Source organism: Lissotriton vulgaris, chromosome 7 (assembly GCF_964263255.1).
Source record: "Lissotriton vulgaris chromosome 7, aLisVul1.2, whole genome shotgun sequence".
In the NCBI taxonomy this organism is placed as follows: Eukaryota; Metazoa; Chordata; class Amphibia; order Caudata; family Salamandridae; genus Lissotriton; species Lissotriton vulgaris.
The window spans coordinates 135,166,839-135,194,109 of NC_141695.1; the positions used below are offsets into that span (position 1 = coordinate 135,166,839).

A 27,271-nucleotide genomic window follows, 5' to 3' on the forward strand; every position below is an offset into this window, starting at 1 on the left:
GCAAATTGCGAATCGCAAATTGAGATTTATTTCACAATCATTCCTATGGGCCTGCTGGCCCATAGGAATGAATGGGAAATTTTTCCTTAATTGGGAATTCGTAAATTGCAAATTCGCAAATAAGGAAGACTAAGAAACCGCAAAAAATAGCGATTTTTTACATACATTCCATTTTGCGATTTCTAAATAGCGATTCCTTAAAAATCGCTATTTAGAAATCGCAAAATGGAATCTTGATACATCTGCCCCTTGCTCCTGCATTTGCCAGGAGTACATTCTTGGCTTTTTATATGGTGTAAAGCGGTAAGGGCCAGATGTGCAAATCACAATTAGTAAATCATATTCCTAAGGTATGAAACACTTTTTGAGTTTCATTAGTGATTCCTAGTGCATCACAAAATTAAAAATCTCATGTGCTAAAAGAAAATGAATTTAACTCCCTTCCACCACCACAAAAGTTGATGTGACTTCCAAAATTAAAATTAATAGTTGAGTAAAAGTCATTTAAATGAACAGAGAGGCTCACCGGAGGTTGTTGTGAGGGAATAACGAGCGCACTTTGTCTCCGCTCCAGTGCACTTCATGGTTTCCGACGTATAGCAGGAAGTGGCATATGCAGCCAGGCAAGATTGGCAGATAACACCGTTCTGTGTACTACTGGGTGATGGCACTAAAACAAAATGAAATACTTTATTTGTACAGTGAATAGACCCTTGCCGCCATTGTACCTGTGAGAGCGCGATGAAGAAACGAACTGGAAGACCGCCTCTTTCAAAGAAGACTGACGCTATGGGGTATGTTGAGTTTTGACAGGCAGAGAAACCGTGGTTTATCAAATGGTATTAAGAGGATGTAATGCAGAGGTTTGGTGGTGAAGTCAGTCTGATGTTATGCCAACATCATGCAGTGCTCAGTAGGTTAGATCCCAACCGAGGGCCAAACTATGAGTGGCTCGTTAATTTCCGCCCTGTGCGTAAACCCCTTTTTCTGCAAGGAACAAAATATGAGTTTGGGTTTATTAAAGCATCCAATAATATCGAACTTGTTAAATATTCAACATTCGTTAATATCGTATTTATAATATCATGCAAAACTTGGGTGCGTTAAACACCAAAATCTGGATGTTATTCCTGATACAATAGATCATATTTATCACACCTGATTAATAAGGTATCACATGGAAGCATGACTGACAAGGGCCATTAAATAACACCTCAACGTAATCAAGCCCATAGGCCCTGATTATGAGCTAATGCTTTATTAAACTCTCCTGAAAAATAACAATACCACGGGGTACGTTATTTATCAGGTGCGATCAATAACACCTATTATGAGTTTATTGGGAATAAAATTCAGATTTTGGTGTTTAACACACCTAAATCATCATGATACAGTAAATACCATGGGGCCCGATGTAGGTAAATCTGATTTACCGACTCCAGAATAGCGAATTTTACCGATTCGGTATTCTAGATTCGGTAAATCAGGTGTAGGTAAAAAAAAATCGGTAATTTTTACCGAATCTGTATGATTCGGTAATTACCGAATCGGTATTTACCGATTCGGTAATTTACATTGATTCCTGAGACCCATAGGAATCAATGTTAATTACCGAATGGGTAAATACAGATTCGGTAAAATTACAGATTTTACAAGGGGGGCAGGGTGTCACTTTGACACCCTGTTGCACCCCTGATTCAGGCTTGTGTGCCATGTGACACACATACATGCCCTTAGGGCATTTCTGTGTGCCATATGGCACAGGTGTACATGCACAGATGTGCATGTACACAGGTATTCGTTATTTACCACCAAATAGTATTTGGTGTTAAATAACGAATCGGTAAGGGCCTGTGGCACTGTTTAAAGTGCCACCTACATCTGTATTTACCAATTCTGTAAATTTACTGATTCGTGTATTTTACAGAATCAGTAAATTTACCTAATCGGTAAATATACCGATTCAGTAACTATAAGGCCCCCTACATGTCAAACAGCAAATACCGGTCGTAACGGCCGAAATCGGCGGTAACTGACCGGTATTTGTCGTCCTACATCTGGCCCCATAGGTTTTCCCCTGGTAAACTTAGGCAGGCTTGACGTACCGAAATTTAACAGCATGCCATAGTTTCACCTTCAGGCTTGTTAGGATGGAGTGTTTATACCATACCGAACCAGTTTTCTAAACCTCCATGGCCAGGAGAAAAGTACCACTCTACCATCTATGACATTGGAAGGCCTTCAGTTAAGCTCCACTGGACCTTGGGTTGCCTTCTGCAGCCTGATGGGTGGGTAGTTACACAAATGTAGGTCTTGTTGTACCATCATCACAAATCAGGAGAGGTCCCACTTATACATGTTGTAATGGGAAGGGCTTTGTCGTAGCCCTGAATGCATACTCTTGTCAAATGTCCACCCTAAGTTCACAATCATAGTCACTGGGGTAGAGGCGTTCTTGGTGAGCTTGGCAACCAATGGTCCATGCTGCCCTCCATGGGGATTGGCTGACCCTTGAGCCTCTCTTTGGAGGGGATGAATTAAAAGAGCTCTCTGCCAGGGGCCTATACTCAGTTCACTGAATACATGGAAAGAAAGGTATATCTTTAGGTGGCTGCCTGGTGGCTGATGTACAACCATAGGCATGATGTGATTTGGCCCAGCATTCATGTAAGCCTGCATGCTGATGACGGTCTACCTCCACAATCAGCCTGTGCTGGAGTGATGCTACTCTGCATCTTTATGGTGCCTCTAAATGACTATCAGGTTATTTTGCCTCTCCGTACTCTTGAGAAAGCACTGATGGAAGTGTAATTGACCCGGTCTATGACACCACCTCACTCACTAAAGAAGGACCAGCCAACAAGTAGGGGCACCACTTCCTCAAGAGTCTGCAGAACTATCAATTGTGAGCTGACTTTTAGTGTGATAACTGTAACTCCCGCCACCCCAGTCACCGAGGGCCGCCGAGCCCCCTGCCTCCCGCCACCCCAGCCACCAAGGGCCGCCGAGCCCCCTGCCTCCCGCCACCCCAGACACCCGAGGACCGCGCCAGATTTTCCCGCCGCCCCAGCCCGAGGCCCCGCCCCCCGATTGGCTCCCGCATACCACCCCTCCCCCCCGCAGACCCTCCCTCCCAGCTCCCTCTTATGATGCCCCCAGAGCGACAGCGCAGCGGACGCGCGCATCAGGAGCACCGATTGAGCGCCGAAGGTGCGCCAAAGGTAAGCCCGTCTGAGCCTGTCCGCGCCTGGACCGCGCCCAGCACCACGACCCCTGACCCCCGCAGACCCCAGCCCACCGGCCGAACGTACGACGCCGCCACCCTCAACGCACTCAACGCCGGCCGAGTCCCGGGCTGCTACCGAGCCACCCCGAGACGCACCCACGGACCCTTCTGCTGCAACTCCTGCAAGTTCACCTGCATCCGGACCTGCTCTACAACGAAACCAACCAAGACGAGCAACAGCAGCAGCCACCTGAAATGCATCCTGCTCAACACCCGCTCCATTCACAGGCACGCCATGGAGGTCTGGAACCTGCTCGACACCACAGCCCCAGACGTCGCCTTCTTCACCGAAACCTGGATGAACGCCTCCTCAGCGCCTGACATCGCCATCGCCATCCCAGACGGCTACAAGATCATCTGAAGGGACCACATCAACCACACCGGAGGAGGCATCGCCATCGTCCACAGGAACACCATCCGCATCACGACCAACACCGATGACACCCTCGCAACCGCCGAGCACCTGCACTTCCAAGTCCACATCAACCCCAAGACCACCCTCAGAGGCACCCTCATCTACAGACCCCCTGGACAACGCACACAATTCAGCGAAGACATCGCCGACTTCATCAGCCCACACGCCCTCTGCTCCGCTGACTACATCCTCCTAGGGGACCTCAACTTCCACCTGGAGAACAACAACGACCGCAACACCACCACCCTGCTGGACAACCTCGCCAACCTGGGACTCAAGCAACTGGTGACCACCCCCATCCACTACGCCGGACACACACTCGACCCCGTCTTCTCATCCAGCAAGGACATCGCCTTCAGCCACGCCACCGGACTCCACTGGACGGACCACAGCTGCGTCCACTTCAGCTTCGCAAGGACCACGATCCACCACCACCAGCAACAGGCTGCACGCAGGAACTGGAACAAGATCACAGCCGACCAGCTCGCGTCCTCCCTGAGCATGAACCCTCCCACCAGCACAACGAACCCTAGCCAGGCGGCCACCAACCTCACGAAGTGGATCAGCGACTGCGCAGACGAGCTCGCCCCCCTGAGGACCCCGCCCAGCAGACCCGGCAGCAAGAAAGCCCCATGGTTCACCGACGAACTCAAGAGCTCCAAGAAGAACTGCCGAGCCCTCGAGAGAACCTGGCGCAGAGACCCAACACCGGACAACATGACTGCCCTCAAGCTCGCCACCCGAAAACACCACCAACTCATCCGCGCCACCAAGAAAACTGCATTTAAGGAACGACTGGACAACAACGCACACAACAGCAAAGAACTCTTCAACATCGTCAAAGACCTCCCAACCCCAACGCCGGAAACAACGACATCACCCCTTCGCAAGACCTCTGCAACTCCCTCGCCTCCTACTTCCACAACAAGATCGCGGACATACACAACAGCTTCAGCACTCAACCGACGAACACCACGACCAAACCACCGCCCCCCACCACCACCTCCGCGCCTGGACTCCGATCAGCGCCGAACTCAGCGCACTACTCAAGAAGCCATCGGCTGACCCCACCGACCTCAAAAACTACCGCCCCATCTCGCTGCTCCCGTTTCCTGCTAAAGTCATCGAGAAGACCGTCAACAAGCAGCTGGCCGCCTTCCTCGAGACGAACAGATCCCTCGACCCCTCGCAGTCTGGCTTCCAGGCCAACCACAGCACCGAGACCGCCCTGATCGCAGTCACCAATGACATCCGAGCGCTGCTCGACAACGGAGAAACTGCGGCCCTCATCCTCCTCGACCTCTCCTCGCGGCCTTCGACACTGTCTGCCATCGTACCCTAGTACAACGCCTCAGCAACGTCGGAGTCCAGGAGAAGGCACTGGAGTGAATCATCTCCTTCCTCGCCGGAAGGACACAGAGGGTCCGCCTCCCTCCGTTCAGATCTGAAGCCACCGAAGTCATCTGCGGCGTCCCTCAAGGCTCCTCGCTCAGTCCAACCCTCTTCAACATCTACATGAGCCCCCTCGCAGACATCGCACGCCAGCACCACCTCAACATCATCTCCTACGCCGACGACACCCAGCTGATCCTCTCCCTTACCAACGACCCCGCCACCGCCAGAGCCAACCTTCACGAAGGGATGAAAGAGGTAGCCGAATGGATGAAGAACAGCCGCCTGAAACTGAACTCAGATAAGACGGAAGTCCTCATCCTGGGATCCTCACCCGCCGCTTGGGACGACTCCTGGTGGCCCCCAGCCCTAGGCAGCGCGCCCAAACCAACAGACCACGCACGCAACCTAGGCTTCATCCTGGACTCCTCTCACTCCATGACCAGACAAGTCAACGCGGTCTCCTCCTCGTGCTTCAACATCCGGCGCATGCTACGTAAGATCTTCCGGTGGATCCCCACCGAGACCAGAAAGACGGTCCCCCAGGCCCTCGTCACCAGCCGTCTGGACTACGGCAACACCCTCTACGCCGGAACCACCGCAAAACTCCAGAAGAGACTCCAGCGGATCCAGAACGCCTCAGCACGACTCATCCTGGACATCCCCCGTCGCAGCCACATCTCCGGACACCTGAGGGATCTGCATTGGCTCCCGGTCAACAAGAGAATCACCTTCCGTCTCCTCACCCACGCACACAAAGCCCTACACAGCCTAGGCCCAGGATCCCTCAACAGCCGCCTCAACTTCTACGCCCCCTAACGCCAGCTTCGACCGACCAGCCACGCCCTCACCGCCGTCCCCCGCATTTGAAGAGCCACCACAGGAGGACGGTCCTTCTCCTACCTGGCCGCCAAGACTTGGAACTCCCTCCCGACCCACCTCCGCCTGACCCAGGACCACCTCGCCTTCAGGAAGCAACTCAAGACCTGGTTGTTCGAGCAGTAGCATATCCCCCCCCCCCCCCCCCCCCAGCGCCTTGAGACCCTCTGGGTAAGTAGTGCGCTATATAAATGCAATTATTGATTGATTGATTGATTGATTCTTTTTCCAGTGCTGCATTTTATGCCTTTAGTATTTCTCTTCGCTACAAGACGCCGACCCAGTTGTCCTACAAAAAGACACTGTATGATTGTCACCACCATCCTCATCTCTATATATTCACCACAAATATCCTTGGGTTGGGCTAAGCCTTCTCCATTTACCAGCATCGATCAAGCAGTCCTTCCACCTTAACTTCTTTCTGTATGCTATCTGGAGCCAAGGCATGCAGACTCTTTAACTACTTCATTGCCTACACAGGACTACGTGACAAACCACCAGGCCAAATATACAGGGAGGAAATCTCCTTCTGGGAGTGAGCTGAACAAAAAGCTTTTTTGTCCAGCGAACTTATATTTTTCTGTATTATTTTCTAGTGCTATTCACCACATACGTGTTTAAACAATTGTTATTTGTCACTTAAGTGGATGTCTCAGTTATTACTGCAGGGAATATTACAATTGTTTGCTCTCTCTAGCATCTTTGAAATCCAAGGGAGTAGCCACAAGGAGAAAGTGGCAGGCGTCCCATCCCCTTGCTTAGTCACAGAAGATAATGATGTTTGGCCGGTTGAAGACCAGAGCTCTGAGGTTGCATGAATGCCATCTGAACAGGTGTAGATGGATTAAAATGGAGCAGGGCTCAGGGTTCATTTTTAGGATGGATCAGCTCTTTCCTCTTTGGTCAGACTAAGGTGATCTTGTAGCTTCTTTTCTCTGTTTCCCTGCTGTTAAACATGCTTGTGGAGTCCCTCAGGTCTCTTCACTGAGCTCTACCCTAATCTGTCCTTATGTAGCACCCCTAGCCGGAGCAATCCCCTAGACTTTCCTCCATATGTTATTTGGATGTCTCAGAGCTCAATATAGGACAAGATGGGAACTCTGGGGTGACACATTCCAACTCCTCCATGTGTTTCTCCACAGGAGTTGCTTTTACCAAGCACAATTATTACTCAAAGTTCTGTGCATTCCCTTAATTCTAATAACTTGAAGAAACTTAATTGGTTTTCAAAGCATAAATGCATAATTTTCAAAAGTCTGCTTTTCTTCTTCAAGACACCTTACCTATCTCTAACAATGTTTTACTCTCCATATGACCCCACCAGCCTTTTCTTTCTGCTCATGGGTCATTACTTTGTGTGCGCAAGATCAATACACCTATGGCCTGCTGCATGCAGTCTATTCCAGCCAAATGAAGTTTGATTCCTACTTCGACCAGAAGATTTAGAGCCAGGACATTTCCAGGCATCAGGGTGTTGGATAAAACTCAAAAGGAAATAAAATATAATGCATGAATGTTCAGATTATATGTCTGAGAAGGGAGGAAGATCACTGACACCCTGCAGGGGGTTTCTGAAGGTCAGTTGAGGTTCAAAACCTTGTGAGGGCTTCCACAGTCTGCTAGAGTTTTGTATCGGTTAACTGAGGATCTCTAAGGCAAGGTGAGTTCATGGATCAGCTAGGGGTGACTGATGGCAGGCTGTATTTCTCTTAAAGTATGCTGTTGTTGAATGAGAGCATATTATATGTTTTTAGAGGCACACCAAGACTCCCAAATGGCAGACCAGGGGTGAATCCTGCTGGCCAAGCCAGGGTGTCTGTGAGGTGCTGTGAATTGAGGGGGGATGGTTAAGGCAAACATGGCAGCAGAGGGTCTATAAGAATCTGCTGCTCCCAGACAGTGTAACCATATGTGTTGGCAGGATGGGCCCTCACTGACTTGTTAAGAGGGTTTGACACTAGTTTATTGTGACAACAGACAAGCTGGGGCCAGAGCAGGGAGGCAAGAAACTCCATGTACCTCTGGTGGTGGGAAACTCCAGAACCTTCCGCTACTTCAAAGCTGGCACCAAGTATAAATACCAGACAATTACACCCAGCTCTTTAGTACACCTCTGGGCCTGTAAAAGGCCCAGAAAGACTGCTATGCTACTCTGAAAGAAGGACTGCCACTCTGCTGCCCAAGTGAAAGACTGGGGCTGCATCCTTGAATCCAAGACCACCAGCGTGACTCCAAGGGCGAGTTGGATAGCCTCTTGATCAGAGGTCTCAGGGACAGAACAGGCTTTAACCATCTTGAACATAGCACCTAGACTCAGTCTGCTGTGAGTCGTGTCCCCCAGGTGGTGCCACCCCAGTCCTGGATCTTTTGAAGTGGACCTGAAGGTGCTCTGCCAGCCCAGCTGTTGTCCTAACAGAACAGACGCAGCATAATGCAGTGCCTCGCAAAAAGTACACATTGGAACCACTGCACGATGCATCACCTCACAAAACTGCATCTGAACCACTGGGTGATGTATACCCGATGCAGGATTTTGCCTCTCAGCCTACAGCTCCCTTAGAACGGCTCCTGAACAACACAGTCTCAATGCAGGCCTTTGGATTGTAAGCCTCTCATCAACGGCATCCTCTGCGACAACACAGGGCTCAACATCGCAAGCCCTGCAGCTTCTTGAGAACCTGCAATTACGTGATGCATATTTGATGCAGGACTTAGCATCGCAAGCCCTTCATCGATGGTATCTTCAACAACACAGGACCTCACATCACTGTTGTCCCCACATCTGCCGCTGCACCTCACATTGCCTTGTTTGTGCTACACATCCTCAACACGGGACTTGCAACATGCCACAACCAGGGTTAAAGGTGCCTGGCCTAACTTTGTCCCTTTATCTGACCTGCACTCCATCATGGTCAGTTTGAACTTGTGACTTTGTACAAATCCAGCCTCACCAGATAACCACAGTTGGCACTTTATGATTTTAGGCACCATTCTCACTTACATCTTTACATCTTCAAAATTACATGTATCCAGTTTTACTGATTGGATTTTTGTCAATGTGGTCTCAAAAAATGTATTAATGTGTTCTCTATGTTTCTAATTTGGTGTGCGATTTATATTATGCTGTGTTTTCACTTTATCACTGTTTGAAGTGTTACATGTATACTTTATACATTGCCTCTGCTTTGTGTCAAGCTATTAGAGGAAGCACTGGCTAATTTTGTTTGTGTTTCACCCTGGCCAAGATTGTGGTTCCTGCTTGAGTAGAGTTTCACCCCCCCCCCAACTAATTACCCAATTTCCAACAAGAACCAACCATGGTGCCCAGTGGAGGGGCTTTATAGGGACAGCAAGTTCATTTTTCATCCTGTTAATGCCTCTTAAGGTCAAAGGGCTGCCTGGCCACATCGAAGAGAGCTGCAATAGGTTTCCACAAACATGAAAACCTCTATTCTGACATACCCAGGTCTGTGCTAACAAGTAACTGTTGCTTAAAATGTCTCTCTGAGCTACTTTTAGTGAGTGGAACTGTGTGGATTCTCTGTGCGGAGCCCTGCTGTTCGGAAGCTCTACAACTATTTTACTGAGGCATGTTTGTGATTTTCTATCAAGTACACTATTCACTGAGTCCCATTTTGGTGTCCAGCATGAATCTTTACTTTTGGTTTTAACAATCCGATTAAATGTATTCAATTTTTTATTTGCTTTTCTCAAGTTCTGTTTGATACACCTCACTATACATGCAAACACTTCCAATATAGGTGAGATACTCCCCATTTGTTGAGCTAAACATGATGTCGTTTTAGCATTCCCTCTGTTTTAATACTTGAATTTTCCATATGGGTGATCCCAAACGAAAGCACATGTACAAGAGCTTTAGAGACCTTTACATAAGTGTTGAGGGTCTGACCTGCTTAGAATCGGATTCAGCTTCTGTTGCTCTGTTTTGGAGATCACATGCACAAATTAACTGTTAACCCCAAAGTTGTTTTTCACTGTAGCAAGGCTGGATCTCTCATAGAAAAGCAGTTGGTTACAATATGTCAAATTATAATAATTTTTTAAGTTTCAAAAACCTTTATTGCATAAAGGATAGTGCAATACAGTCTCAAACAGAGAAATCTGCTAGTCAGTAGCGTTTAATATAAGAGCATCAAATACAATGTCCCATCCCCCTCTCAACTCCATCCCCTCCCTCTACCCCAAAACACCCCCTCACCCCACCCTGCACACTCAAGAGAGCAAAGTCCATCAGTTCGGCTGTGCTTAAATTCAAAGTTCCGAAGTCCACTCGCCAAGCGAGAAAATGTCTCTGGGTCCTCGGCCATTAGTAAGCATGGGTGGAAAATCCGTTCCGCTCGCGGATTTTGCGGATTTTCGGTAAATTCGCAATCTGCGAACACTCGCGAATTTACCGAAAATCCGCAAATTTACACGCAGCTGATTTTTTTTTTCTTGGTGATACAATTTTGGGGCGTGCGTTGTAAGTTCGCAATTGCAAACGTGTAGGTGCGGCGGGCAGCAACAATCTCGCACTCACGAAATTACAAAAATTGCAATTCTGCACAAGAAATCTACTAGCAAGCAGCATAGACCTTCTGAAAATGATGATTTTTATCAGAATAACTCCTCAGGTTGACATTTGCCTGCACTTTTTTGGATTTGAGGCCTTTTGATTTTCTTTGGATAACTTTTGGATTAGAAATCAACTTTTTCATATAAGCTTGTTTGGGGCATTACAGTTGCTGTAATGCTGTTCTGCAGAAAAACGAGTTTTGCAAAAAAGAAAGCAGGTTCAAAAGTTCAAACTCATCATTAGTAACCATTCCCTGTAGTGCTTAGTGACAAGGGCCACTACAGAGTTCAGTTGCTAGTTGCAACAATTGTATGACCCTGCTCTGACCCTCACAGCAGGCTCATAGAATAGCTACAAGTAGGCCACAAAGGTCCTGGAAAAAAAATTTGCACTGCAACAGAAAGCAAATTACAGATAAGGAAGCAGGTGCCAGACTGGAATTTTAAAACAGTGACACACTAATAAGTCATCCCCAAATTAATTCATGTCAGTTGAAGCAGGCAGGTGTGCCTGCTTTTTCCCCCCATAATCTACAGTGATGATGAACCAGAGGGTGGCATAAGGCATTGATGTACCAGAGGGTGGCATGGGTGAAACAGAGGGTGGCAGGGGTGAAACAGAGGGTGCTGGGAACCTGTGATGATGAACCAGACGTAGAAACAACATAATCGTGACCGTTGCGAGCCGACATGTAAGTTCGCAATTGCGAACTGGTACAAAACCCTCGCGAACTGTCAGAAATCCTTGTGAACTGGCAGAAATCCTTGCGAAAATAAAAAAAATCCGCAAATTCGCGAGAATTTGTGGATTTTGCGGATTGCGAGTTCGCAAATTTGCAAAATTCCCACCTTCCCCCGCTGCCTCTCCACACTCCCCCACTCTCCCACAGCCTCCCAATCTCACATCACATCTCAACCACTCCCCCTAATCACTTTCCTTGGTCTCTTCCTCGCTGCTTCCCTGCCTCAGTAAGTAAGTTGTCAGGGGGCCCCGTATGTCCTGTGGCCACGACCTCGTTGGCAGTTGCTCTGCATACACATGTAGGTATTCCTGCCAAGTGGACATGTCGTGCAGCCAACTTAGGGGCTCTCCCCCTACCCCATCTGCAGGCCACCTGTCATCACGCCAGGAGGATACCTAGGACAAGGAACTGTTTGTGTGGTGTTTGTATGTCACCCGTCAATCCCAACAGGGCACTTAGGGAGTCAGTGTCAGGGGTTTGGCCACCATGCTAGTTAACCCCATAAATATCTCCTCCCAGAAAGAAGATACTCAGAGGCATCTCCAGGCTAAATGTACGAAATCAGCCTCCCCTTGACCACAGGGTAGGCATCTTTCATCTTCCCAAAAGTGAATCCTATGTAGTCGCGCCGGGGTATGATAAAGTCGGTGCAGAAACTTATAGTGCACCAATTGAAGTCTGCAGCTACTGGAAATGTCTTCCGTTTGAAGACAGGCTGCTTCCCACTGATCATCCGTCAGGGGGCTTTCTAAATCCGCATCCCATTCCCGGCAGGCCCGAATGGGATGAATAGGGGATGCGCTGCGCACCCGTTTATACAACATGGACGTGACATGTGTGGGGGGCATTAAGTGTAATGACATAAATGTCTCCGGTTCCTGCAGGAACTCCGGGGTTTGATCCCTAACGCTCTGCCACAGGCGCGTGTAGAGGAACACATCCATGAAAGAATGCGTATGATCTCTAAAAAACTGCTCTTTCGTGCGAAATTTCCCTCCAACATATAGGTTTCCCCATGTTCCCAATTTTAGTCTTTCCAGCATACGTTGGCAAAGCCTTTCACTCGTGACAGGCAACAACGGGCAGTGGCTCAAGGGCACTCTAGGGGAGTACATCAGGCGTATACCCTCAGCTTTCGCCAACCAGTTCCATGCTCGAACTGTGGAGTCCACTGTGGAGGGGTCTTTGTATCGCTCCTTATAGGGCGTATACACATACTCAGAGGTTGGAACAGGGGCCATGTAGCCGTCCTCTACTGCAAGGTGAGGCATATACGGGGGCGGGTGAAACCAGTATACCACAAGGTGTGCCTGCGCGCTATAATAGTATTGCTCGAAATTAGGGACGTCAAACCGGCCAGCGCAGTACGGCAGCATAAGTGTAGTTAATTTCTGCCGTGCTTGCTTACCCCACCCACATAAGGCGCACTAGCCGTGCATTAAGTGTCCAAAAAAGAAGGCTCTAGGGTAATAGGGAATGTTTATGAATAAATATAAGAATTTCACAAGTATGTTCATTTTAATCGACGATATCCTCCCAGCCATTGCGAGGGGTAATTTAATCCATTTGGAGACATTGGGAGACATTATCTGTAACTTTGTCCATGGTCTGCCCATAATTGAGCCTCAAAAGAGCGTCCTAATCCCTGGAGACGTGGATGCTCAAATACTTAAAGTCATCTCTCTCCCATGTCAGGGAATAATTCAACGTATGTGGTTGAGTGTGGTAAGTCAAGGGTAAAACCACAGATTTATTCCAGTTTATTTGCACTCCAGCCACTGTGCCAAACTTGGTGATTTCCCTCAATACAGGGTTTAAATTATCCTGTTGCTTGTGAACATACAGCGTTATATCGTCTGCATAGAGCGACACTAGCAGCTGCCTGGATGGGTAGATGAGGCTCCTATGGTTGTGGTGCTGTTGTAACTTCGCAGCAAGGGGCTCTATCGCTAGGGCGAATACAACTGGGGAGATTGGGCAACCTTGCCTCGTGCCCCTGTTGACCGGAAAGCTCGCAGATCTAGAGCCGTTAAGGAGAACTCTGGCGCACGGCTGGGTATATAATAACTGAATCCAATTAACAAAGGAAAAGGGCATCCCCATATGATGAAGTACCCCTATCAGGTAGTCCCATTCGGCAGAGTTGCACGCTTTGGTGGCGTCCAAGAAGACAGCTACGCCGCGCTATTTGGGTCAATGTCTTGTAGGACCGCCAAGAGGGTTCGTAGATTATGAGCTGTAGCCTGGTGGGGCACAAAGCCAGCTTGGTCAGGCAAAACTAGCTTTTCTAAAAGTAAATTAAGCCGAATCGCCAGCACTTTGGCAAGGATTTTTGTATCGCTATTGAGAAGCAATAGAGGCGATATGAGTCACAGAGCAGCAGTGTCTTACCGGGCTTTAACAGAGACATTATTTGGGCCTCCTGCATTGTGGCAAGTAAACGACCTTCCTCCAGGGCTGTGTAAAACACTGCTTTAAGTATGGGTGCCAGGGTAGTCATGAAGGCTTTGTAAAAGTCTATAGGAAGACCATCAGATCCCGGCGCCTTCCCCGACGGCATGGACATAATAGCCTCTGTGATCTCGTCGACCTCCAGGTCACGTGCTAGGAACTTGCGCTGCGTGTCCCCAAGCCACGCCAGTGCTATGTCTTCCAGATAGCTCCTAAGGTCTAGCGGAGTGCCTCTCTGTGACAAATAAAGCTTTGTATAAAACCCCACCATGATTTCCATTTGATCTGGGAGATTCCGACACACACATCCCTGTTCATCTTGCAAGTCCGTGACATTGTTTTTAAACCTAGGGGCTCGTATCGCGCCGGCCAGTGCTTTACCCGGCCTATCCCCCTCACCTTACACACAGGCCACGTGGTGTTTCCCACGGAATTTGCACTCCCTGTCCGCTGTGTCCTCATATTCTGATATTTTCTCTCTCATTTTGGCGCGCGGTTCCCCGGAATCTCTTTCAGCACTTATTTCCCTCTACAGTGTTTTCAGTTCTCCTAGTTTTTGTAGCTCCCGCCTAAGGTCCGGAAGTATACCGCCACCCTTAGCCATGCACAATCCACGTACTGTCAATTTAAATGCCTCCCATACCGTTGTTAGGCTCGCAACCGAGTCAGTGTTCCTAACAAAAAAATCCTGAATGTCTAGTTCCATCTCTGTTTTGAACACTGCGTCCTCCAAGTGTTGTGGATTTAATAGCCAACCCAGAAAGGGGGAAAGATCTACCGGAGGATTAATCGTCACCAATACAGGGGAGTGGTCCGAGTATGTGCGGGCTAGATGCATTGCTTTGCCTATCCAGTTCCCAATTCCTAGTGCTACCAATACATAATCCAGTCTGGCCCACATGTTATGTACTGCTGAGTGGTGCATCCCTTCTCTCTTGGATGAGTGCAGATGTCGCCATGTATCCAATAAGTAATCTGACTTTAAAATGTCCTGTAGTGTACGTTGTGTTGTGGTGTAGTGCGCTGCTACAGCATGGGAGCGGTCATATTTGGGATCCAAAGCTGTGTTAAAATCCCCTCCCCATATGACATAGGTGAATCCAAGCGTGTTAAGCTTGCCTCTGAGCACACGAAGGGGGTGAGCGTCATCTATGTTAGGGCCGTAATCATTTACAATCGCGACTTCATGAGAATTCAGCCTCCCCCACAGTAAGCAATAACTCCTTTCAGGGTCAAGATCCAGTCCTCCCTGCACAAATCTCACCCCCCTCCTAATAAGGATGGTGACCCTTCTGGAGTAGGAGGCAAAGCAGCGATAAGAGGCCCAACCTGAGGTGAACTGAGTCGACCCGCCATGTGGGAGGTGTGTCTCCTGTAACAGGGCGATATGAATTTTATGGCGATCTAAGTATCATTGGCCATGAGTCGTACCAAACGCAATCAGCCTATTGCAAGAATCCTACCTGTCTTGCCCAATCCCATAGTGTGCCTGAGCCCTCCCTTCCATCTCCCTACCCCCACCCACACTGGCAACCCCAACTTGCCAGGAATATCCCTCCCTCCCCCCCAGTCATCCAACACACCAACTGTCATCCGCCCGAGTAGTCTGAACCCAAACTCTTAATCAGGGGAATGCCCTCCAAAGGGGACCGCTAGGGGCCCCCGCACTATCACTCCACCACTCTATTTCACCCATCCGTTCCCCTGATGATCATGGGGTACTCTGTGATGGGACGTTGGCAAGTGCCTAGGCGACAGAATCCATCTCAACATTGAACAAACAGTAATTATACATCACCAACTCGGAACAGCTGTTAGGAGTCTTTACAGTTCAGAGCTACTATTGCCCGCTGCCGCAGGAGTATTCCATCAGCCAGGGTCCGACAAAGGCGAGGGGATCTGGATCGTCTCCGGGTGGCTTCTTCCCTCAGCTCCGCACTGCGATCTCGCTTCAGACACTCTTCAACTTGCTGGGGAGAGTTGAAGAGGTGCTGGTGTCCCCGGTGGTTGATCTTCAATCTCGTGAGGTAGAGCATAGCATACGTGATCTCTTTAGCCTGCAGTTTTTTCTTTACGGCCGTGAACTTTCGGCGGGCTTCCTGTACTGCTTGGGTAAAATCGGGGTAGAAGGCCACGGTGGTATTGTCATAGCGCACTTCCCCTTTCTCTCGGGCCAGGCGTAGAACAGTATCTCGGTCACGATAATTTAGAAATCTTACTATCACCTGCCGAGGTGGGGCTTCTGGTGGAGGTCGCGCCGCCAAAGATCTATGTGCCCTTTCAATAGACATATGGGCGGAGAAAGAGTCTTTACCAAATAGCTCCCCCAGCAGACGTTCCCTAAAGTCCTCCAGTCGGCCAGTGTTTGTCGATTCAGCAAGGCCCAGTATCCTCACATTGTTCCTCCGGGAATGAGCCTCCAACTCCTCATTTTTATCCGCGATGACCCTTAATAGTTTGTCCATCTGCAGCATGTAATGCTTAGTTGTGCCTGCCCCATCCTCCAGCATCGACACACTTTGTTCCGGTTCCTTAAAGAGCTCCTCTTGCTGATCCAATTTATCCATCACCTTGTCCAGCCGGCCATTCATGGCATCCATTTTGGAGTCAATGGAGGTGAGGCTCTGTTGAATTCCTATCAGAAGGGCCTTCCAGTCTTTATCTCGTGATTCTGGGGGATCAGGGTCAGTCCGGTCTTTGGAACTAGAGCCAACTGTCTTCCTGGCATCAAGGGACAGGTTTGCCTGTTTGTGCTCGGTACGCCCCATGGTGTGCTTCAGGCAGGGCTGGCGCACCCCTCGCGCGGGGATAATGTGGTCGGCCCGGTAGAGACAGCCCTCCGGCTCGCTCCCCCACTCCACGAGCAGTATCAGCACTCCGGGTGCACAGTTCACTCCTCCCTCTCCTTGGCACAAGGTCAGCCTCTGATCTGACTCAGCGCGATCCCCCAATCATAGAGGCAAGTTGCATCTTCATCAAGATAGGGAGGTGCTTTTGCAAATGTCCACCATGCGCGGGAGCGTAGCAACATCCCTCACTCAAAATTGCGCCCGTGGCCCACCTGGCTGCGCTTGTTTACCCAATGCCATCGGGGCAGTCAGTGCTCTCTGCCTGCAAATGCTTCCCGCTGCAAGGACTGTCCCTGGGTCCTGTGTCATAAAAAGGACCCTTCCGACACCTCCAGGTGCTTATTTGCCCAGTCCTTAGCCTCTGTAGTTGGGTTGCAGGCCGCCCGCAGCTCCCCTTGCATCCCACCAGGAGCTGGGGCGCCTCATGTAGCTCAGCCCCGAGTTCCCTCGTCAACGCTTTTTCTCGCCAGGACTGATGTGCCACTAAGGTCAGCTCTTCACATGCGGGTCCCCATCTCGTTGCCCGGCGCCCAGCCGCCACACAGCTCCTCTGGTAGCGCCTCGACCGGGCCTGTAAATCCCCAGCCTCTCGTAGTGTTGGACTTCAGGCGGGCTCACCAGCTTCCTCGCCTCCTTGCCCCGCCTCCAAGTTTCCGCAGCTCACCGCTTCGCACACCAGCGTCATAGAGGTCTCAGAGTCGGTGCCCCGGCAGCTGCTTGTGTTCCGCTGTCCGATAGTGGCGAATCCGACCAGTTAAATCGCCAAGGATAGGGTTTATGTGTGAAAAGCTGCCCGCTTCGGCGGGAGCCTTACTGCAGCGCGGCCATAACAGTCAAGCTCCACCTAGCGCCCCGTCAAATTATAATTCTTAATTTTGTTTTGGGGGCAGCTAGAAAATTGATTGTAGGGCCTATTTTAATAGTAAATTAAAATCCAACTTAATGGTAATGCTAAATTTTATACTACTATTTATATTACTATTTTGAAACTTACACTTTTAGAAAGTTGTCATTTTCTTGCCTAAGCCAAATGTGCCTTTCGGCCAATGTCCGATTGTCACTTGACTCATGAATCACTCCCTGGAGATGTGGATTTCTCCCAGACAGCGGACAAAAGGCTTGGGTGTGGAGAGGTGTTTTTGCTATTTGAGCAGAATGACATCGATGGCTGTGCTCAGCCCCGTTCTGAAGTTTAAAGGGTGCCTACCTTGCCACTGGCAGATGTAGCTCACACCTAGCCCTGCCTTCCTTTGTCTTACTAGTCCAACCCCATTGGGCGAGTAGAGCTGCCCCAGATCCTATTTGAAGTTACTAAAACAGAACATTTGCCAACTTCTATAGCCACACCTCTGGGTGGGTACATGGAGCTTTGACCAGCTCTGCCATGTTGGATTTTGGAAGAGGGGAGACACTGGGATAGTCTACAGTAAAACACACAGGAAGCGCTGTATAAGTTGGCAGTATAAGTTGGCAGGGTCACACCTAGGTACCTTTAACCCACAGGCTGGCACTGTGCATAAAGAGGACACTTCCAGTACCCTCCCCTCCTCAGAGCACTACTGGACCTGTAAAGATTAGACAAAGGAGTCCCCTGCCTTCTGAATTGTCAACAGAGACTGGACCTGCTTGTCTTGAACAGAAAAAAACCGAAGTGATACAAACGGTCATTTGCCTGATCTCTCCTTGCAACTGCCCAGCTGCCCATTTCTAACTGGAGTTATTCTTTACCCTGTAGCTGGTCCCTGTTGGAGTGAGTAGTAGCACCAAAGTGTTTTTCCAGGTCCTGGACCCTTAACTAGTGTTGGAGTGTTCTCCACCTGTCCAAACTCCAAAAGCTGGGACTCAGAAAACTTTTTCCAACTTTTCCTCCAAGAACCAGCTGAGGACAGAGACAGCAGTCAATGTCAAAACGCCGGTCCGATTCAATTGAAGGAGATCGGACTTCCAGAAAAAAATTTTTTAAGTCAGAACGTAGAGGGCTTTATTGTGACCGACACCAGACAGCAACCTGTTAAAGTTTCCCTGGGCACAGACTTCATACTTCACCCGCTTGGAGTTTTCCCACCTTCATGCTGGAACGTCTCTCTACAGCAAGCTGCCATCTCCAAGACATGCATCAGATCCAGCTTACCCACCAATGGCTCGTCAACTACCACTTATCCTCTTAAAATTTCCAAGACAGAAGGTAAACTTTCACCAGGATAAACCTGGTCACTGTATCTGGCCCTTGCTCCATTGCGGATGGGATATCGGTCACCGCTATGACGGAGTAACCCATCCAACGAGATATAAATCAGACCCTTAATTTGAGACCTGAAATGCATAAATGGATCTGTCTTTTACATACTCTCCTACCGATCTTGGTTGATGGATGTTCTCTGATTCTTCTTGTGTGTCCCAGCAGATACGTGAGAGGTGCATCTCATAATACTCACTCATGTTCTACTTGCCCTTCCTATGAAAGCCTGCTAATGCCATTCTTATTGATGCAGATGATGCACTATTTCCATGCCCCTGAACAAATGTTGAGCAGATAGGCGTGAAAAGTCATACTTTTTCTCCTTGAGGTGCAGATAGTGGGAGATGGTCTGCAAGCTTGCTGACTTGGGAGCTAGCTTATTCAGATTATGATGTCCACAAAGATAGACTGAGCAAAATAAAAGTTGCAGGGAAGTAGCAAAAAATCCTGAAACAGTTCAAAACTAACGATTAGGACACAGTAGTAAACACCATACTTTAGGAACTGATGGTGCTTTAACCTCTGGCACCTCTACCCATAAATGGGTATAGACTATGAGAAGTTGGCCTGGTATATGATGCTCACTAGTTCTAGTGATCACCTTGTACCATGCCAAGCAACCCTTATGATGATTGGTTGTAAGTCAACCTTATAGACCAGTTATTCTAGTGGTAACGTGGACAAAGCAGTCTTAGGCTAAACTCTGAAAGGCATGTGAAGCAAGCTGTTTTACCATATACAACCCCCTTGAATACCAAATGAAAGGACACCACACAGATATATATTGAAAATATATATATATATTTATTTATTAACTACAAATATCCCCTATACTCTTTATGAGCACAGAAGCACAAGCGTTAAAACAAAACACAGTTGAAATACACAAAAGATGCACAATATGGAAAAGCCCTAGGGGCCACCTAAACCATATACTAAGAAAGTGGTATAAGAGATACCAATCGAAAAGGAAACAGGCCTAGGGCCTTGGGAATCGCTGGAGCTGATCGGGACTAGCAGTGACTAAGTCGGGAAAGGCCCGCGGGACTCGGGTGCAGTGTTTAAAGTGCACGCACTCACCAATGCAATGTCTATGGTGTGTAAAAGTTATAAAGTTAGTTAGGAACCTTCCGAGTGACCTAGAAAGCTGAAACTTAAGACACAGACACTAGAGGTGTGTACCAGTGTGGGAACACTGGCGTTGCTGAGTTACCTCACCCACAGGACGCGGATGCATAGGGTAAAAGTAGTGTCGGGTTTCGTCACGCTGGTCGATGGTGCTTGGAGCTGGAGATGCTGCAGGCGGCTCGATGTGAAGAGTTCCGGTGGATCCAAGGGTGGATCTGAAGTTGTGAAGACCTGAAAGCAGAGGGGACAATGTTCAAAGTCACTAGCCAGTGACTACCGTGGAACCAGATTGGAACCAGGCGATGTCGGGTGCAAACAGGCGATGAGTTGTAGCTTCTCTCTGCAGCCACGTGGACACGAGGGGTTGAGGACATCCAGGAGTCAATCACAAGCTGTCTCACGCAGGCTTCTCGCAGTTGGCCGTGTCGGCAACTTGATTGGAGCAAACAGGCCTTGGCTAATGCAAGCCACACAGGAATCAAAAAAGGCTTATCACTCGAACCAGCAAGGTCAGAGCGGGTGCTCCCTTTTACAGGAGCGAGGGCAAGTCTGGAGCAACCAGACCCGCAGTGTAGTTTGTAGGTTTCATTGCCAAGATGGCCGCTGACCACGTGGCAAGTGGCCAGGATGGCGTATCGAGTGGCACAATGCAAAAGGGCCCTACGCAGATCGTGGAGAAGCTGGGGGGCTGATCTTCGGTGCAAAAGCTGCTCGGTGGTGGGGCTTCTCGGTCCCCAAAGCACATTGTCGAGGGTGCCTCGGATGCTGCGCAGTCAGCTTCTCGTGGGTCTTTCAAGAGGTCCAGTCCCACGTCTCTCGGTGTCTCCACGGGTCCCTTCTTTGCAGGAACTGTGGATCGGGCTGTGAGAAGTCTGGGAGTCTGGGTCTTGTCAGGCTCTGGGCTCGGGCTCCGGCAGAAGGTAGTGGCAAAGCAAACGTCGAGTTGCTGGATGGTGCCTTTGTTCACAGGGTGGCCACTCCTAGGCCACAAGGGAGATCCTCTTCAGTCTTCTGTGCAGCAGAATGTCGAAGTCCAGTCGTCTTCTTAGTTTCAAGTTGATTCAGGATGATCTGAGGTGCTATGGCACTGCTCCCACTCTTATTCCCAATCTGAGGGGTGGATCACCTGCTAGGTCCCTCCTCTGGGTGGGACCAGGAAGGGGGGCGGTTACACCCCCTTTCCTTTGTCCAGATCCTCGCCAGCCTGGGTCTGGAAAGTCCCAGGACCGGTTTGGACTGGCTTATGCGCGGGGACACCTTGTGTGCCCCGGGCATGTCTGATTCTATTCAGCGCTGTCCTACCCAATACACAAAATCCTGTCTGGGGTGGTGCTCGCAGCTCCCAAGGCAGGAAACCCTTTGTCCACGCCTCCCTCGCTGGAAGGACTCCCAGCAGCAGGAGGTCAGACTTGTGTCTGTGGTGGCAGCATCCATTTTGTGATGCTGAGGCTCTGGTTAACTTTAACCGGGGTTAAGGCTATGTACATGTCGTGTCCCTCTAGAAGGGTGTCCCTGTCGATAAAACTGTCGAGGGGATAGTATTCCAAATCGTATGACACCTTACTCGACATGTTTTGATAAAGCCAAACCAAAGTTAGCATATAACCGCGAGGATTATAATGCACTTAAGAGTATATGGTATGGCAATATCCCGGAACAGCTAAGGGAGTTGTTCCCGACAGCTGCAGACAGGCTCAGCTCATGCTAGAGCACCATCTCACATATTTCCAAGCACTCTGCCTCCAGGATTGATGAGGCCTTCCATAGGAGTGGCTGATAGGAACATATGTGTCCAGTTTTGGTTAGGTATAGGGATACTACACCTAAGCAAGAAGTGATTACACCAACTTGCCCCAGCTGAGTGATCATCCAGTTGTGTCAAATATGGAAGCTAGGCCAGGGGTGGCACAATACATGCTGCAGCCCCTGGTAGGCCTTGGAAACACCTATGCCCTGTGTACCTAGGGTACACTGTTACAGGGGCCAATAAGGTGAACCAGTTCCAATTGTGTATGCACCTAAGGTATATGGAGTCCATTTTAAGGTGAGGGCAATTAGCCTGGGCCCTGAATAGCAGGATCCCAGGCCAACTATGTCAAAAACCAGCTAAACACCAGGCAAAAGATTTTGGGGTAACCATAGTCAGATATCCACCTTCCTACATAACCCCCCCCCCCCCAAACGAAAGGAGATAAGGCTATCCTTGACCAGCTAAGCCTATATTGCCTAAGTGGCCATATAAGGAAGTACCAGCTCTGGCTTGGTAACCCCCTGTCTCATGGTCCACCAAGCAATCCATCACCCTAAAGGTATCTGAGGGTCTCCACCATAGGGAATCTCTACCTGTGGTGTGTCTTTGCAAAGTCAAAGGCTGGTGTTGAGATGGAGTACTGAAGTGAGTTTTCTCTGTAGGACTCAGCTTCCTCCAATCACTCTCCACCATGTGTGCCTTTCTTTCTTTGACTGAGTTGCACTGTGTCTCAGGGTCAACCTCTGGCTGCCTACAGCTGGAGGCTGGATCCTTCTGTTTGGCTTACTGGAGGGACAGGTCAGGTTTGGGCCCTTAGGGTCCCAGGTTTGGCTGTGCCCAACAATATCCATCTGGGGGAGGTCCCTGACTACTTTTAAGGGGGATCCCTCAGGAGTTTTTAAAGTTGTCACCTTACTAGGGCTACTAGTTTCGTTACCCCTAATCTGTTGATGGGGGTGCTTTATTTGACAGGGGGCCCTTTGGGGCTCACTGTCCTTCTTCTCCTCTGCAGCCCTGGGCTGACTAAGGCAAGGTAGAGAGGGGCAGGTTACCTGCTCCAGACTGGGTCCCACCTGAGAAGGGTCCACTGCCATCAGAGGCTCAGTCAGGCCTGGCCTAACAACCTCTTGGACAGCTCCTTCATTAGGGGTAAGATCAGTTCCCTGAGGAGGCTGATCCTTTCCTAAAGTCTGGTGGGAGGGAGATTCCTCTTCCTCCTCAATGCTCTCAGTTTGGGTGGAGTGATCCATCATTTCAGGCTTCACTACCCAGGTATCAGTTTGAGTTTGGGCTGTGGCCATCACAGCCCCACCAACCTTTTCAGGAGGAGACTCAGTTTGGGTATGGGCTGTTACCATCACAGCCCTACTAATCTTTTCAGGAGGGAAGTTATCTAATGATGGGGCTGAGGTTTGCTCAGACCTACCAACCTTTTCAGGAAGGACATCTTGGATTGGGGCTGTAGCCATCACAGCCCCACTAACCTTTCCATGGAGATTTACCATTCTAGAATGGGTTTGCTGTTCAACCTCAGCCCAGGCTGAGATTTCCAAATCATTACCAAGTAGGTAATCTACAGGCAAGTTTGCTGACACTGCCACTCTCTTTGGGCCAGTGACACCTCCCCAGCTAAGATTGACTACTGCCATGGGATAATAGGTTTCTATGCCATCAATGTTAGTCACCTGATATGTGGCATCAGGTAAAAGTTACCTTGAGGGGACTAGACATTCAGCCACCATGGTGATGCTAGCCCCTGTGTCTCTGAAGGCCTCAACTTTCAAACCATTGATGAGGGGCTCCTGTCTATACTTGCTCAAAGTGTTAGGGCAAGCAGTGAAATTGGCAAACCCCATGCCAGTCTCATAGACAAGAGAATCTAAGTTAGGGGACCTGGATAGGCCAGAGTCCACCTGTCCTTCAAAGGTAAACCCACCCAAATTCTTGGGGGTGCTCCCACCACCTGGGGGACCACTGCTAACAGTGACAGGAGGTGTTGGAGCCTTACCTGGAGGTATATTCTCTTTATTGCCATTCTTGGGACAACTGCTGTCTGTTTTGTAATGCCCAACCTGTTTACAGGCATGACAATAAGGCTTTTTCTGGGTTGAAGAAGTGTCTTGGGACCCACCCCCATTCTTGGAGTTTTGGGGTCCTGGGGAAGTCTTGTCCCTACTTTTATCCCCACCCTTCTCTTGAGGCTTGGTAGTCTCTTTCTTTTGGTCACCACCCTGGTTCTTAGGCCTGATCCTGGTTCTGACCCATTTGTCTGCCCTCCTACCCAATTCTTGTGGGGAGGTCAGATCAGAGTCAACCAGGTGCTGATGTAGAAGCTGATTTTGACAATTACTTAAGATTTGCTTTCTCATAATTAAATTATACAATCCTGTATAGTCAGTAACCTTACTTCCCAGCAACCAGCCCTCCAGAGCCTTAGTGGCACATTCAACAAATTCAGACCAGTCCTGAGTCTATGTCTTCTGGGTGTCTCTGAACATTAACCTGTACTGTTCAGTGGTTAAGCCTAACCCATCAATCAGAGCACTCTTCAGGACCATGTAGTTTCTAGAATCCCCATCAATAACTCTGAGGAGTCTGTCTCGGCATCTACCTTCAAAGGAGAGTCACAAGATTGCTGCCCACTGCTCCTGAGGGATCTGCTGCACCTTGCAGGCTCTCTCAAGTGCAGTCATCCATTTGTGGCTATCATCCCCAGCTTTGTAGGGGGTGTAGGAAGGTAGATACCTGACTATGGTTACCCCCGACTTTTTGTCTGGTGTTTTGCTGGTTTTCCGACTTAGTTGACCTGGGGCCCTGCCAATCAGGACCCCAGGCCTACTGCTCTCTCTCTAAAATGGATTCCATGTACCTTAGGTACATTTCCAATTGGTACTGGGCCGCCTTGTCAGACCCTGTAACTCAGGGCATCGGTGTACCCAGGGCCTACCAGGGGCTGCAGCATGCATTATGCCACCCCTGGATGGCCATCTAAATCTGACACAACTGGCTGCACGACAGCTGGGGCAAGGTGGCGTGCTCGCCCTTTGCTTTAGATATAGTACACCTATATCTAACCCTAAAATGGACACCCGAATTCTTATCAGTCACTCCTATTGCAGGCCTTGACAATCCTGAAGGCAGAGTGCGTGGAATCGTGTGAATTGGCGCTATGGCATGAGCCGAGCCCGGTTGCAGCTTGCGGAACCAAGACCCAATGGCTGTTCCATGATAACGCATACCATATCGCTAACTTCGGTATCGCGTTATCAAGACATGTCGAGTAAGGTGTCATACGAATCGGGATACGGACCCCTCACCAATGCTGGCGACGGGGTTGGCATTCCACCCTTCTAGAGGGACACGACGTGTACGTAACTGTGAACCCCGGTTAAAGTTAACTGAAGCCTCAGCTCCACAAAATGGATGCTGCCACCACAGACACGAGTCTGACCTCCTGCTGCTGGGAGTTGTGGAAATTGAAGTAATTGATGTACATAAACAGCATTCATTTCCCTTCTTCCCCCACTCCTCTCCCTGTGAGCACCATGAATACCGTAAACTATTGACCGTGTCACTCTGCCAGTAAGAGCCCATACCTATGTGCATATGCACAACCATCCTAGGCACCATGGCCTTTTACCCATTGGAATCCCCGGCTTCTCTCCTGCGCGTATCTTACACCTCCCCCCCCCCCCCTCTCATGCATAGACCATGAAACCCTCTCCCTCTGCGCGACCCTGCTGTGAAAGGCAACTCTCCTGCTTGACCCGCACAAAACCCCCCCATTCCCTCTTGAAGAGGCATCCTTCGCCTTAGCTGACATAGCCCTCCCCAGCTGCACCTGACTGCCCCCTCTCTCTCTCTCTCTTGTACGGGTCATAAGATCTCTCTCTCTCTCTATGTGACTCTGTCCCCGTGTCCACCCTGGCTCCCCCCTCCCTTCTCCCCACATGGGCAAGCCGTAAAACCTTCTTCTTCTGCAAGACCCTGTCCTTGAGAGCCACGGCCGCGCCTGACCAACACCTCCTTTCCTTCCATGAATGCCCCTCTGTTGACAAGCCTTCCCTCCGCGCTCGATTGTCCACGCAGCATGAATACCACTCCTTTGATGACCCCTCCCCCCCGAGTCCGGCTGACCACACATGTCCGAGGCCATCGCCTAAGCCAGGAGATACCATTTACTGCCCTTATTGTATGAAGTCACTCCTCTTCAAAGGACCCACTATTGATCCTAGCCAACCCACCCCCTGGGCTATGATCAGACGCACACATCCTAAACAGTTGACGGAACACTCAGCTGCGTGATTGCCCTCCCCTCTTATCAGCAGGTCAAGGGTCCCTATTGTGAACTTATGTGGGGTAGGATTGACACGAGGATTATAGGGATGTCTTTTCCTTTGCGTCACACTGTCCTGATTGTACTCTCAAGCGTTTTGTAAGGTATAAAAGAAAGAGTCTCAGCTCACTTGTTAGAGCACCTCCCGATGACACCTTGCTTCGTGTCTGAAATGACTGGCTCTCCTCATGAGAATTAAACTCTGTTCTTGATTCCTGCATCCAGCGCCCGTCTCTTTATTTGATAACTATTCAGAATGGGAACTAAGAGGCGTCTTGCGCCAGCAGCCTGGGCATCGATAGCAATGCGGGCTCATTTTCCACAATTGGCGTCCCAACGCGGGGTCCATCAGTGACATAAGGTTCGGTAAGAGAGATCCAGACGAAGAAGCGAACATCTAAAATGATCGGAGTATACCTGCCTTGAGAGGGCCCTAGCCCGGCTGCCGATCAAAAGAACTTCGCCAATTCTGAACGGACCTCTCTTGAGTGACCTATTGTCCTGACTGGAATCCCACAGGAATGCTACACGGAGCAAGAGAACGATCGGGCGCTGGAAGGAGGAAGGCGAAGAACTGCCCACACGGTCCGGTCCGGGTAAGGTCGCGTAAATGCGACAAATTGTGAAATGATTGTTTTGGATAATACTAGTATTACGCTTTGTTGAAACCCTCTGGAGATTCACTGTCTGCAAACGGAGAAAACAACAGGCTCTCTCTCTGCAAGCAGTGAAGGATAGGTAACGCAGACTTTTGTCCCCATTGTAATCCGTCGTGCTTATCTTTCTCCCCCACTGTTTCCCGAACTACCGTTCGTGGATTATTGTCTGGAGATTCTCTGTCTGCAAACGGGGAGGAACAAGGTCTCTCTTTGCAGGTAGAGAAAGAGTAGGTAACAATAACTTTTCGTGCCCACTTATTCTCCCCACTGATTGTTTGATTGGCCGAACATTGATTGTTCGGTATTGGTTCGTTTGATGTATTCACCGCCGCCAAACAACGGAGAATAGAAATATTCTGCCTAGTCTTTGCCCGCCGTGATAAGATAGGTAATGCAGACTTTTGTCCCCGTTGTAATCCGTCATGCCTATCTTCTCCCCATTGGTTGGTAGCCTGTTTAGCCCGGACCGCTTATTAGAGTCGAACCATCCAGCTCCACTGGAAGGCACACCTAATAAGGACCTGTTCATTAAAGTGTGGACTAGTCGCTATAGCTTATAATAGGTTATG

The 27,271-nt window shown here is 49.4% G+C and overlaps 1 protein-coding gene across 3 annotated transcripts in view; it reads right to left on the reverse strand.

The window, feature by feature from the left end:
• LOC147701007 (phospholipase A2 inhibitor and Ly6/PLAUR domain-containing protein-like) overlaps positions 1-27,271 on the reverse strand; it is a 256,617-nt gene that overhangs the window by 11,220 nt on the left and 218,126 nt on the right. For all 3 annotated transcript variants that reach the window (XM_086929830.1, XM_086929832.1, XM_086929831.1), the window contains one exon: positions 527-670. In XM_086929830.1, coding sequence (XP_086785956.1) covers positions 527-670 — 144 coding nt within the window. The remainder of the gene's footprint in view (positions 1-526; positions 671-27,271) is intronic.